The sequence below is a fragment of the Podarcis bocagei genome (assembly GCF_964188305.1).
Source record: "Podarcis bocagei genome assembly, chromosome: 3".
Lineage (NCBI taxonomy): Eukaryota > Metazoa > Chordata > Lepidosauria > Squamata > Lacertidae > Podarcis > Podarcis bocagei.
In genome coordinates this window covers 84,973,368-84,985,846 of record NC_138127.1, presented here as the reverse complement: position 1 = coordinate 84,985,846, position 12,479 = coordinate 84,973,368, and the positions used below count along the sequence as shown (strand labels likewise).

The 12,479-nt window shown below is 41.1% G+C and overlaps 1 protein-coding gene across 4 annotated transcripts in view; it reads left to right on the top strand.

Moving 5' to 3' along the window:
• The window catches only part of TRAF5 (TNF receptor associated factor 5), a 36,657-nt gene extending 25,857 nt beyond the window's left edge, over positions 1-10,800 (top strand). For all 4 annotated transcript variants that reach the window (XM_081186014.1, XM_081186015.1, XM_081186013.1 and 1 more), the window contains 9 exons: positions 1,026-1,083; positions 2,470-2,571; positions 4,854-5,018; positions 5,692-5,769; positions 6,092-6,166; positions 6,397-6,489; positions 8,082-8,222; positions 9,268-9,436; positions 10,133-10,800. In XM_081186014.1, coding sequence (XP_081042140.1) covers positions 1,026-1,083; positions 2,470-2,571; positions 4,854-5,018; positions 5,692-5,769; positions 6,092-6,166; positions 6,397-6,489; positions 8,082-8,222; positions 9,268-9,436; positions 10,133-10,710 — 1,459 coding nt within the window. In that variant the 3' untranslated portion in view covers positions 10,711-10,800. The remainder of the gene's footprint in view (positions 1-1,025; positions 1,084-2,469; positions 2,572-4,853; positions 5,019-5,691; positions 5,770-6,091; positions 6,167-6,396; positions 6,490-8,081; positions 8,223-9,267; positions 9,437-10,132) is intronic.
• Positions 10,801-12,479: the final 1,679 nt, after the last annotated feature.

Sequence of the window (12,479 nt, the reverse complement as noted above, 5' to 3'; positions counted from 1 at the left end):
TCGCTGTGCAGCGATCCCTCTTGTTGTTCTGGCTTCTGAGATTCAGAATATTTTTTTTCTTGTTTTCCTCCTCCAAAAACTAGGTGCGTCTTATGGTCTGGTGCGTCTTATAGAGCGAAAAATACGGTAATTCTCATTTGTTTCCGTTAAGCTTACTCCCAAGATAATGGGGTATGGGATGGCAGCCTAATGCTGCACGACTGTGCACATTTACATGGAAGTAAGAACCTCTGAGCACTAAATAAATATGCATAGGATTGTGTTGTGTGGGTTTTAAGACATTGATGAGAAAGTAATAATTGATGTACCATGCCCTGGGATCACTAGTGTGGTGTAGGGCAGGTTTAAATGAAATAAATAAGAAGCAGCCCTTGCTTAATGACTCACTAGTTTCCTTTGTTTATATCTGATCTATAACATAGTTTAACACTGGGTGGGGAGCCTACAGCCTTCCATATGTTGTTCTCCTACAATTCCCATCATTCCTGACCACTGCCCATGCTGGCTAGGGTTGTTGAGAATCCAGCAACATCAAGAGAACCACAGGCTCCCCACCCCTGTTTAACAGGACTGCTTTGACACTATGTTGATTTTTATTCAGTTTTTCCTCTTCTGCACAGTTCTTAGCATTTTTATGTGCTCTCAATTTATGTGACGGTTATTACTTAATGCTCAGTTAAACTATTTGTTAGGTTGCCGGCTTTGTTAATTTAATTTCCTCTTGCAATTTCCCTTTAGCTCTCTGTATGGTAACATGACAGTGGGACTCCAATTTAAAGAGGTGCTGCGAGTGTAGCCAACAGACTCTAGAATCATTTAAAATGGGTGAGGAGGACATTTTTGAGAAAAGGGTATGCTGAAATCGGCACCGGTCTAATATGCAGCAAGATGAGGGATTTTAAAAATAATTCTTTTGTTCAGATAAAACTGGAATTTAATGGGCCAGCTATAATAGGCATATAATTTTGATCCTTTCCCCAGAGCAGATTTTTTAAAAAACCAAATATAACCTCTGATCTCTTTAGAGAACTGAATGCTGTACCCACCTGTCCTGTGGACAAAGAAGTAATAAAACTACACGAAGTAAGAAAATAATTTATGTTTACATTCTTTGGAGGGTGCGGGGAGTCAATCGATTCAACAGTTTTGTGTGCAGTATTATTTGAATGTACGTGAAGAACCTATTCAAGTTTGGAGCCCAATGAGATTTTCATACCAGAATGTTTAAATAATTTTAATCATCAAAACATGAAGAACAAACTTGGAAATCCAGAGCTCTCAGGAATGGCCAGATCTATTTCCCCTCCTACTCCTGTTTTTAGGGGAAAGTGAGTTTTACAATTGTGAAGCAAGTTTATGGCTTCCTACCAGCCCTTCCTGTTAAGATTTCACATCATGCTAACACAGTCAAGAGCCTTTGGGCTGATCTTTATGATCCTGATCTGTATTATGAGGTGAGGCATTTCCTGTAAAATAGATACTATCTCAAGCCATTTAGGGTTTGTAGCTCAAAGCCACCACTTTGACCTCATGCCCAGAAAATAAAACTGCAACTACTGCAGGGGTGGAAAAATTATCTGTTCGTTCAGTTTATTTCCTGCCCTTTATCCATGGTAGCAAACACATCAGTAATCATAAATTTTGAAGTTGGCTTAAAACATTCTGGAAACCAGCGATTTTCAGGATTGACAAGTGCCTGGGTAAATAGGAACGTTTTAAAAACTTCTCCTAAGTCAACAGTTGGGGAGAGAAGCGCACCTGAACAGGGAGGGCAATTCTACAAATGGGAAACTGACACTGAAATGGCCCTGTCGCAGGTCAGCAGCATCTTACCTCCGGCGGCACCCCCAAAAAGGCCTCCCCTGCCAATTGTGGGGTCTGAGTAACGGAAGGCTGCTGTCTCTGACCCACCTCCACAATAGGGCAGTTGCAGGTTGGAGAGAACTCAAAGACAACACACCTGAATAACAGAGAAGATGGAGCTGTGTATGGAACTTGAGGTGGATATTCTGTGTGTTGGGAGGAGAGCGGAGATTTCTTCACCAGCGTAATCCTTCCTGTTCAAGGGGTTTGTTTGATATAATTTATGCTCATCTGATGCCTAGTTACTCTCTCTCCTCTAGACCCTTCAAGCATTTGAAACTAGCATTAACCTCACTCCCCAAACTTCAACACTGGAAACTTGTTTATCACATACCGTATTTTTTGCACCATAACACTCACTTTTTTCCTCCTAGAAAGTAAGGGGAAAAGTCTGTTGTGGAGGGAATGCCTACGGGTAGCATGCCTAAGGATTTTCCTCCTCTAAAAACTACATGCGTGTTATGGTCGGGTGCGTGTTATAGAGCGAAAAATACGGTAATTTCCTCTGTAGCAAGACTGGCTTTTCATTAAGTTTTAAAAGAATATAGTGAATTATGGACCTTCTGCGTGTGCTTTGAAATAAGCTTTTATACTCTTTTTATTTAGGTTTTCAAAGACAATTGCTGTAAAAGGGAAGTTCTCAATTTGCAAGTGTTTTGCAGAAATTCACCAGCCTGTAATGCGAAAACGTCTCTGGGGCGATATCAGGTTTGCATTCCTCAACTCTTCATATCAATTGAGCCAAGTTTTTATGTCTTTCTGTCTTCATGAAGCAACTGCACTTATTACTAAAGCTACTCCCCCCCTTTTTCTTTTTTAATATACTTTTTTAAACATAATATATATTTTCTCATTATGAGTATGAGAAGCGTCAGCCTGTGTGGGTGGGAACGCACTGCAAATAAAAGACTTGATATTGCATTGCTCTTAAACTACTTGTTTTACTCACTGATACCTCAGTTTTTTTCTCTCTCTCCCTGTTAAATAGATCTCCTGTGGTTGTGGGAAAAAGGCAGGCCGTTGGCTTTGACCCTGCCAAATGTGTATTGAGGGCATAGGAGGGTGGGTGGGGGGGCATGAAGCATCTGTATTTTTCCCATCCAATCCCTGCAAATCTAAGGTGAATAGTGCAGCTTTTGTGATCTTACCACTTGATGTTATGCACATGGATTTATAAATCAGGCAGCAGTGAGCAAGAACATTGGATGCTAGTAATTTAGCTTTTCCACCCACAGCTTACCATATTTTTCGCTCTATAGGACGCACTTTTCCCCCTCCAAAAATGAAGGGGAAATGTGTGTGCGTCCTAGGGAGCGAATGCAGGCTCCTTGGCTTCAGCGATAGCAACGCGAAGCCTCCAAAGCGCAGAGGGAGAGCTCCTCCCACGCTCCGGAGGCTTCGCAATGCTTTCGCTGAAGCCCTTGAAGCCCCTGGAGTGCAAGGAACTCCCGCTGCGCTCCGGGGGCTTCAGGCAGCTCTCTGCAAGCCTTCGGGGCGCAGCAGGAGTACCCGCAGCGCTCCGAAGGCTTGCGGATGGCCACCTGAAGCCTGGAGAGCGAGAGGGTTTGGTGCACACTGATCACTCTTGCTCTCCAGGCTTCGCTTCGCTGGAGAGGTGCTGCACAGTTTTCCCTCTGCGTAGCGCCCCTTCAGTGAAGCGGGAGGTGAAATGGAAGGGGCTCCATTTCTCCTGCCGCTTCGCTGAAGGGGCGCTGAGCAGAGAGGGGGAGAATTTTTTTTCCCCTGTTCTCCCCCTCCTATGGTCCGGTGCGTCCTATAGAGCGAAAAATACGGTATTTATTTCATTTATAAGCCACCTTCCCACACACCCCAAGATGCTCAAGGTGCTGTACATGGTGTACACACACACACACACACACACACACACACACACACACACACACCATTTTATCCATTTGTGCATTAAATTTGTGTGTTCTTCTCAAAAGGGAAGAAAAGAAAAGAAACTTTTTTAAATTGTGCCAGACGTGCTTTATATTAGCATTTGGGGCATCTAAAAGTGGGGGGGGGGGGCTTCTTTACAGCAGAGTGTAAAATCCTAGGAACATGCCTAGGTAGAAACCGGTGTGGTCTTAAGGCAAATGTTTTGTAGGCAGAGATGGAAGGGACGCTGAGAGTCATATAGTCCAGCCTCCTGCAATATAGGAATCTCAACTTAGAATAATGGATATAGAATAATACAATCTGTAGAATAATGGAACAGTAACCCTCTGGGGCAGATTTGGGGACAGCACAGGGGGAGAAGAAGGAGGAAATTTATTAGATGAATACATCAGAAGATGCCTTATATTGAGTCAGTCCATTGGTCCATGTAGCTCAGTACTGTCCACTCTGGCTGGCAGCAGCTCTCCAGGGTTTCAGACAGCGGTTCCTCCCAGCCCAACCAGGAAACGCCAGGGATTGAACTCTGGACCTTCTGTATACAAGACGGGTGCTCTACCCCAGCTTTTCCTGTTGTTATTATTATTATTAGAATTAGAATATACCCGGAGGTCTCAGGGTGGTTCACAGAATAAAATCAAAATATAAAACCACAAAATACATAATCAAAATAAAACCAACAACCCAATAACACCCCCCCCAAAAAAAAACCCCTCACATTTTAAAAGGGCATAGTAGAAGGAAGCAGGACTCTGAAACCAAAAACAACAGAAGAAGAAGGATTTGTGCATGGCAATGGGAAAGGAAAAGGCAGAGGCTTATGGAGGAAGAGAGAGATGTGACTGTCCCCACAACAAATGCTTTATTGAGAAGCTGTGGCTCACTGCATTACCCCATGATTGTGCGCCCAAAGGTGCAAGAAACCAACAGAATATAGGCACAATGTTGTTGACTATGGGGTTTTTAGAGAGACATCTGACCTTCCTTGCAGATCCCAAAATGCGGCATGTTTTATGTGCCTCCTTTACATACTATGGTGATGTTTATGATGCAGGTAATATATGGTAGTACATGGTTCTGCTTTACAGGATCACCTACAACAGTGTTTGTTCGAAAACGTGCAGTGCACTAATGAAGGATGTTGTGAAAAAGTTATTCGGAAGGATTTGCAAGAACACCTAGGTTTGCAGTGCAGCTATCGGAAGGAACTATGCCAGTACTGCAAACAGCCTGTGACTTCAATTGATTTAAAGGTAAAATGTTAGTAAAAATGTCTCCAAAACACGGTGGAAAACCCTAAATGTGACTCTTCCCTCTCTCTATATATGAGCAATCTCGTGTGTGTGTGTGTGTGTGTGTGTGTGTGTGTGTGTGTATTGCTCTCCCTCTTCTTTCTGTCACAGCCTTGAAGAGCTTAAACTACGATGATAACATGCACTTCTGTTTCTCTGTTATATCTGTGTTAGGTGTAGCATTGCAAGTCCCAGGCTGCTGTGGTGTGTTGGTTGCAGGCCAATAAGCTCAGATTGAATTGTCTGTGCATATTTCTAGACATGGGCCATTTACTTTTTATTCCACTGTAGAAGAGAGAGAGAGATGAGAAGCAGTAAATAAATAAATAAATAAAAATCGGGGAGGGATGTAATGACAATAAGTCTGTAATATGCAGCAGGTTAGAAATGCCTACCTTATATATGAAAACCACAATCGACTGGAGCATTGTGCATTCCTCCTCTCCCCCCACCCTTGGAGTGATGGAAAGTGCGCAGGAGTGCTTGAAAAAGCACTATTGTTCATTTCAGTTGGACTTGCACTGTCGTTTCCTAGTGGATGGTCAACATGATTGCTTCTGCCTTTTGGGTTTGTGTTAAGTAGAACCAACCTCTTCATTTCTCTTGAATAACAGATTTCCCAATGTGTTTTCAGACTCACGAGAGAACAGATTGTCCCGATTATCCCTTGATTTGTCCTCATGGCTGCCCACAGATAATTCTGACAAAAGAGGTACAATGTTATTTTCATTTCATTGCAAGATAACAGTGTTGTTGAGAGGAGAGCAAAATAGTCCCTAGCTGTTGCTAGCCTCTGCCGCCCTTCTTCGTGTTAGTAATTATGTGACATTGCCATCCATGCATAATGTAAGAGCACAAAGTAGCATCTGTGGACTGCTTTGTTATTGTCATTGTCCATGACTAGATTTGGTGACGATGCAGAGAATGTAATCTAGTTCCTTTTTGTACTTCTTTTGCAGGAAATAAAGGTCATAACGCACAAACCTTCTTCACCTATAATTAATGTGTGATTTAAAACTTGTTAATATTTGCAGGTAGAAGAGCATGCCGTAATATGTCCGGAAGTGAAAATTGATTGTCCTTATAAAAAGTATGGCTGTTCTACAAAGGTATTGTAATGCAATCATCCATGGTCCTACAGTAGTGTCTCTTTCTGCTTCATCCTCCTTTTTTTGTTCCTCTGGTTTAATTTTTTCAGAATATCCCTGCTGAGATTTTCCCCTTGTTATGTTTTGTTTTGATTTGATTTTTTTTTGCTTTAGAATGATTTTAAATCTGTTTAGTTTATAATGTGTCAGGTTAGCTTTGTTCTCACTACATGTTTATATTCTCATTTTAGATTAAAAGAGGAAAACTTTCAGAACATGAGAATATGTACCTAAGAGAACATATGCTTCAAATCTTAGATAAGAACTCAAAGCTGGAAGATCAGGTATAGCATGGCATTTCCTCCCAAACCCTTCAGCGTCTAAGTGGAAACAAGCGACAGTTCTAAAAATTCAAAGAGGTTCAAAAGAGGCTAAACTTGCCTTAGTTCCACAAGTGTCTTACACATGTACTTGTGCAATTTGCTAATTTTGGAGAAATTACTACTGCTTGTGAGATCTTTTTGGGGACAATTGCCCACACACACAGTAGCTAGTTGGGAGCGGGGGAACCACACATCCACAGCACTTTTACATACCCTCATTACAGATTCACAGTAGCACTTTGCAGAAGGGAGTATGCAAATTAGCAAGAAGGTAATTTGCCTCAAGTACTTTTTCATGTAGCAAACTAGAAGGAAGGATGAGGTTTGGTCGAAAATATAGATGCAGACAGAAGTCTGGAGCCCTGGGCAAAAAAATGTTGCTAATTCAGAATCTGTAGCTTGACAGTTATCTTTTTTTATTATTACATGCAAAAAGTCCCCTTCTCCCCCTTTGAAGGCCCCTTCCCTTTGCATTTCCATATGATTGCAGTACTGTTGTTATTATTACGTTAAAGTCTGGGTACAGTGAAAGCTTTTGTGTGAAGAAAGGGCAAGTAGTAACACTAATCTTCCATATATCTGCTTCAGTTTTATTTCTGCAGTGCTTTTGGCACCCTTATTGTTCTCTGAAGGGTGTTTATGTGTTAGGGGCCATTTGGTACCTTCCAACATTTATAATGTGTAGTGATCCTTCATTTGAATAAGATGAACTTTAGAAAGTTGGCTTGAAACAGGAAAGCATGATTCAGTTCCTCATACCATGCAGAAACTTGTGTGTGTGTGTGTGTGTGTGTGTGTGTGTGTGTGTGTGTGTGTGTGTGTGTTCTACAGAAAGTCACTGTGAAGTTAGGTGTCACTTTTCTTACGAAAGAAAAATCTTCTGAATCTAGCAGCATGGTACTCATTGATGCATGTTTGAACCACACCCTAGAAACAATGGGTTTTGATTGTTGGCTACCACTTTTTCTGTTGCTATTGATGTGTATAGCATGCATCAGTGCGGGGGGGGGGGGGAATTGTACACACTGTAAACTTTCCAGGGTGTCCTTGTTGGCATGTGTCTGCCTTGGGAGACAATGGAGGAGTGTGCCTTCGTGGGTGAAGTCAAACTATGGGAGAGTTACAGTGCCTGCTGTGGCTGTAGAAACCGATGCAGGACAGACATGTTTTGTTGCAGCTGAGGCAAAATCAGTCTGTCATAGTCCTAGGCAGCGGACAAAAACAGAGAGATTGTTAAGCCTCTGGTGGGCTACCATACTTGGTTGTTGGGTCTGTGTGGATCACAAGTTAAAAACTGACCCAGTTGAAAGTGATTGTGGGAATTATCCTTGGGCTGTTACTTAGCTTGTCCATCTCTTAACAGCTGAGCAAACCCTCTGGGTTGTATTCAGTGTTATTAGCTCTGTTCTGAGTTAGACATGACTAACATGGGTCTACTTTGAGCATTAGCTGAATATAATCCTTGCTTCATAATTCAGTTGTTGTTTTTATCAGTTTTTGTGTCTTTTTAAAAATAACATGTTGAATTTACACCTTCACATTTCATTTTGTAGATCTCCGACCTTTATAACAATCTTGAACACAAAGAGAGAGAAATACAGCAGCTAGCAGACACGATTAAGAAGTGTGAGAGAGATTTCAGGCAGTTTACACAGCTGTACGGTAAAAATAGCAACTTACTGGCAAGCACTCAGGTAATCCCACCCTCCTTCCTAACAGAGTTACTGCTTCAAAGAAAACACAACAGTATCTTTGTGGAGATACTGCCTGTGCTGTGCTAGAATCAGCTTAAAATGTGAGGTTTTCTGGCTCTGCTTAGCCTGGGCATCATTTCCATTTTGTTTTCATAGTTCATTCGCATGCTGAAAGCAAAAATGGATTCCCACCCCTCTGTGCTTTCAAATTGCACATGTGTGGTGATTGTGGCCTGCATGCATTGGGTGAAACCCACATAACTGGGATACAAAATTGAAGTTTGCATGCTCTTGATAAAAACAATTATTTATGCAGCTCAATAAGTGAGCAGAAACATTGGAGACTTATGGCACATTAAGGACTTAACAAATGTATTATATCATAAGTTTTGCAATCTATGGTCCCCCCAATTAAATGTTTTCCTGATTAGCATATATTCATCTTCCTGTGGGGAGATGGACTGCAAACAGTGAAGTCAGAAAGAAATGAAATGCAGAAAAGTACAGTTTGGGATATGTAACTTGAGAATTCCATAAACCAACAAAATAACAAACAAGTGTAAATCTCCAAGAACCTCCCAATCTAAGTTTTAGCAATGGGGTGGAAGAAGCGCACTAGGAACAAGCACGTTGTTAAAGCTATATCATGACATGGTACTAAAGCAGAAGGGTTAAAACTGTCACAACAGTTGAGATTGCAGTGAGGAAGGAAGGAAATATCCTGAAACCATTGGCAAAGATCATTGCTGCAGACATAGCATCAACCATGAAATGTGGGAGTAATCAAAGAGGACCAGGGGATAGAAAACTATTTGTGCAAGACAAAGCCATTGGACTTTTTCGGCTCGCGCAATTGAGATCGTGACGATAGACGATTTATGATCCTAACTGAAAAGAAACCTTTGGAAAAACTCTTAAGGAGGAGGAAAATGCAGTCAATGACAGAAGACTTTAATAAACAATTTGTAATACTAGTTTGTCGTCTTCAATTTTGTTTTAAATTTGCATGTCTTCTCCCTTCTCTCTCATCCCCATCTCACTGAAGACTTTGGCAATTCACATTGATAAGTCTGCCTGCCTGGAAACACAAGTGAGACAGCTGGTGCAGATGGCAAATCAGCAGCAGAGTAAATTCAGCCTGAGACCACTTCTGGAGACCATTGATAATATAAAGCAAAAGGTTGCTTTCCTGGAGTCATACGAGCAGCGTTTAGGTACCTTGGGGATTCTTCTCTTCCTAAAGTGTTTTGGTGTTATGGGGGTAGTAAGCTAGTCTAGTTTACTTAAGATCTAAAATTTGAAAACGCCATTGAGGGGAGTTGAGGCTTTTACAAGTTTATTTATGTACTTTTCTCAGCAAACCACATAGTTATCTAGTGGCACACTGGTCTCCTGCGTTCCTTATGTGCTCTCCTTTGGGATTAAAGGGAGCCAATGCTTGAATTGTTATTTTGCTGGTCTTTTTTGGGGGGAGGGGTTAAGCATGGAAGGGGTTGTGCTCTTCCTCTTTTAAGTTTTTTTTTTACAAGAGGTTTGCATGTCAAAGAGTTTAGAATCCAAATCCATGTATCCTGCTAAAAACGGACAGACCACTGACTTCAGCGTTGCCCCCAATCTGCAGAAAAAAATAGGTTGCATCACAAGGAATGGAGCTGTTATTGCCAGGCTCTGAACAGTTGCTCTAGATCAGTGATGGCCAAACTTAGCCCGCCAGCTGTTTTAGGACTACAGTTCCCATCATTCCTGACCACCGGTCCTGTTAGCTAGGGATGATGGGAGTTGTAGTCCCAAGTTTGGCCCTCACTGCTCTAGATAGTTAGATGTTAAATATGTAAAAATGATGTCTAATACAAACTCTGTAAGTCTCTGTATGTAACCCTCTCTTATCTCCCCACATTTCTTTCTCTTAGTTGTTCTGGAAGACTTGTCCAACCAACATGATGTCCATCTCAGTATCCACAGGGCACAACTTAACAAAAACGAAGAACGGTTTAAACTTCTAGAAGGGACAAGTTACAATGGGAAACTGATCTGGAAAATTGTCGACTACAAGATGAAGAAAAAAGAGGCTATGGAAGGACTCTGTCCCTCTGTAGTCAGCCAGCCTTTTTACACCAGCCGCTGTGGGTACAGGTTGTCTGCCAGAGCATACCTGAATGGGGATGGTTCAGGAAAGGGCACTCACGTTTCCTTGTACTTTGTAGTGATGAGAGGAGAGTTTGATTCGTTGTTACCGTGGCCTTTCAAGCAAAAGGTCACACTTATGCTTCTGGACCAAAGTGGGAAGAAACATCACATAACAGAAACCTTTAAAGCCGACCCTCACAGCAGCAGCTTCAAGAGACCTGAAGGAGAGATGAATGTTGCCTCAGGGTGTCCTCAGTTTGTTGCTCATACTGTGCTCGAAAATGCGAAGAATACATACATCAGAGATGATACACTCTTCCTGAAAGTAGTGGTGGATTTAACTGACCTTGAGGAATTATGAGAGAACTTGGAAGAGAACTGTTAAAGGTGATGGCTTGGTGATTTAACTGGATTGCTTTCAGACAACAGGAAAAAGCTGCTATTCACTCTGCTGACCTACTTTTATATTCTTTTTTGATAGTTTTGATTACTTCTTTGGTACTTTTTCAACTTGCATTAAGAAAACTGGTCAAGTCTCTAATGAGGTGAATTTGAAGCATATAGCAAAACTTGGTATTTGAGAGAGTTTTTATGTCTGAAAAGCTCTTAACTCAGTCATTATTTATCTCAGGAGACACATTATCAGGTGATACTACAGCAGAATACTGTATTCCAAAACCCAAATGCAGCTCCATCAGTTCTTCTCACTCTGTTACAAGCATTGCTAGAGGTGCTATTCACTAGGGAATGTTTGGGGCATTTCACAAGTTTGCGGCAAACAAAAGAATTCTAATGTTAACTTGGGCTGAAGGTTAGATTGACACACTTCCCATCTACCCCACTGGCAGTTCTGATCCTATTATGGATAGGTAGCCGTGTTGATCTGCCATAGTCAAAATAAAAAATTCCTTCCAGTAGCACCTTAAAGACCAACTTAGTTAGTTCTTGGTATGAGCTTTCGTGTGCATGAAGAAGTGTGCATGCACACGAAAGCTCATACCAAGAACTAACTTAGTTGGTCTTTTAGGTGCTACTGGAAGGAATTTTTTATTTAGTCTGATCCTATGTATTTTTTAATTCATTGGGATTTGCTCTCATGTATAGAGAGGACTTACTTGAGAGTATTTCATATATATGACACACACACACATGATTATGTACTGTAGAATAGGCCCTATTTCATAAAATGCATGACTTTGGCATCTTTTGAAAGCAAATCTAGGATCTAGGAAGATCATTAGATCCTGATTTTAAAGCACTTCAGTTAGTTGAAAGTTTTGCAAGTAGCAGTCCTGTAGCACTTCTAGGGTGAGTCCGCATGTGTGCGCAACACAAACAATCTGATCACCCACAGTTTGATAGCTCCTGTAATGCCCGTTGTGATAGGAGTTGAATAGAAAGAACCAGACCTTTTTTTCTTTAAAAAAATGTTTAGGGGTACTCTCATTTTGACTCAAGAAAATCACTATTTTATAGTTCAGATCAGAAAAAATAAATATAATAAATGGACAAAAGTACAAAGATTCACAAAATGTTTAGTGGTTTGTGTTCCCCCAGAAAAAAAGCACTGGAAAGAACATAGTTGAGCATCCATAGTTCCATATGAACTTTTCTAGGGAAAAATCTCTCTGGCCACCCACTTTATTACCGGTAATCTGCTTACTTCAGATATCAGAATGAATAGGGTGATTGAACAGTTGCCTTTATTTTATTTTTTTAATTGCATGGAATTTGGGTTTTCCGCATAGATGGGTTACAGCAGATAACACAGAAAAGCACTTTACAAAGCTATCCCATTATTTCTATGTAAATATGGATGTGATGTTTTCCTGCAAAGGAGAGTCTTGATAGTTCCATAAACGCAGAGATTAATATATTGAAACCAAAAGTCCATGGTGGGTTTTTTGGGGGGTGAAATCAGCAAGAATTATGAGCACTGAACTTATTTTAATACATAGGTGTGTGGCTGAAATCAGATATACTTTGAAGTTGCCACAAGAACGTTGTTTTAATTCTCTTTCTGCTCCCTTCTTTCTAGTTGATGTAATTTGCCATACTAGGGTGTTGTGAGGATTTATTGCATTGATGTTGTAGTTTTTCAGCATGAAAGGGTGGCGCTTTAATAGATAT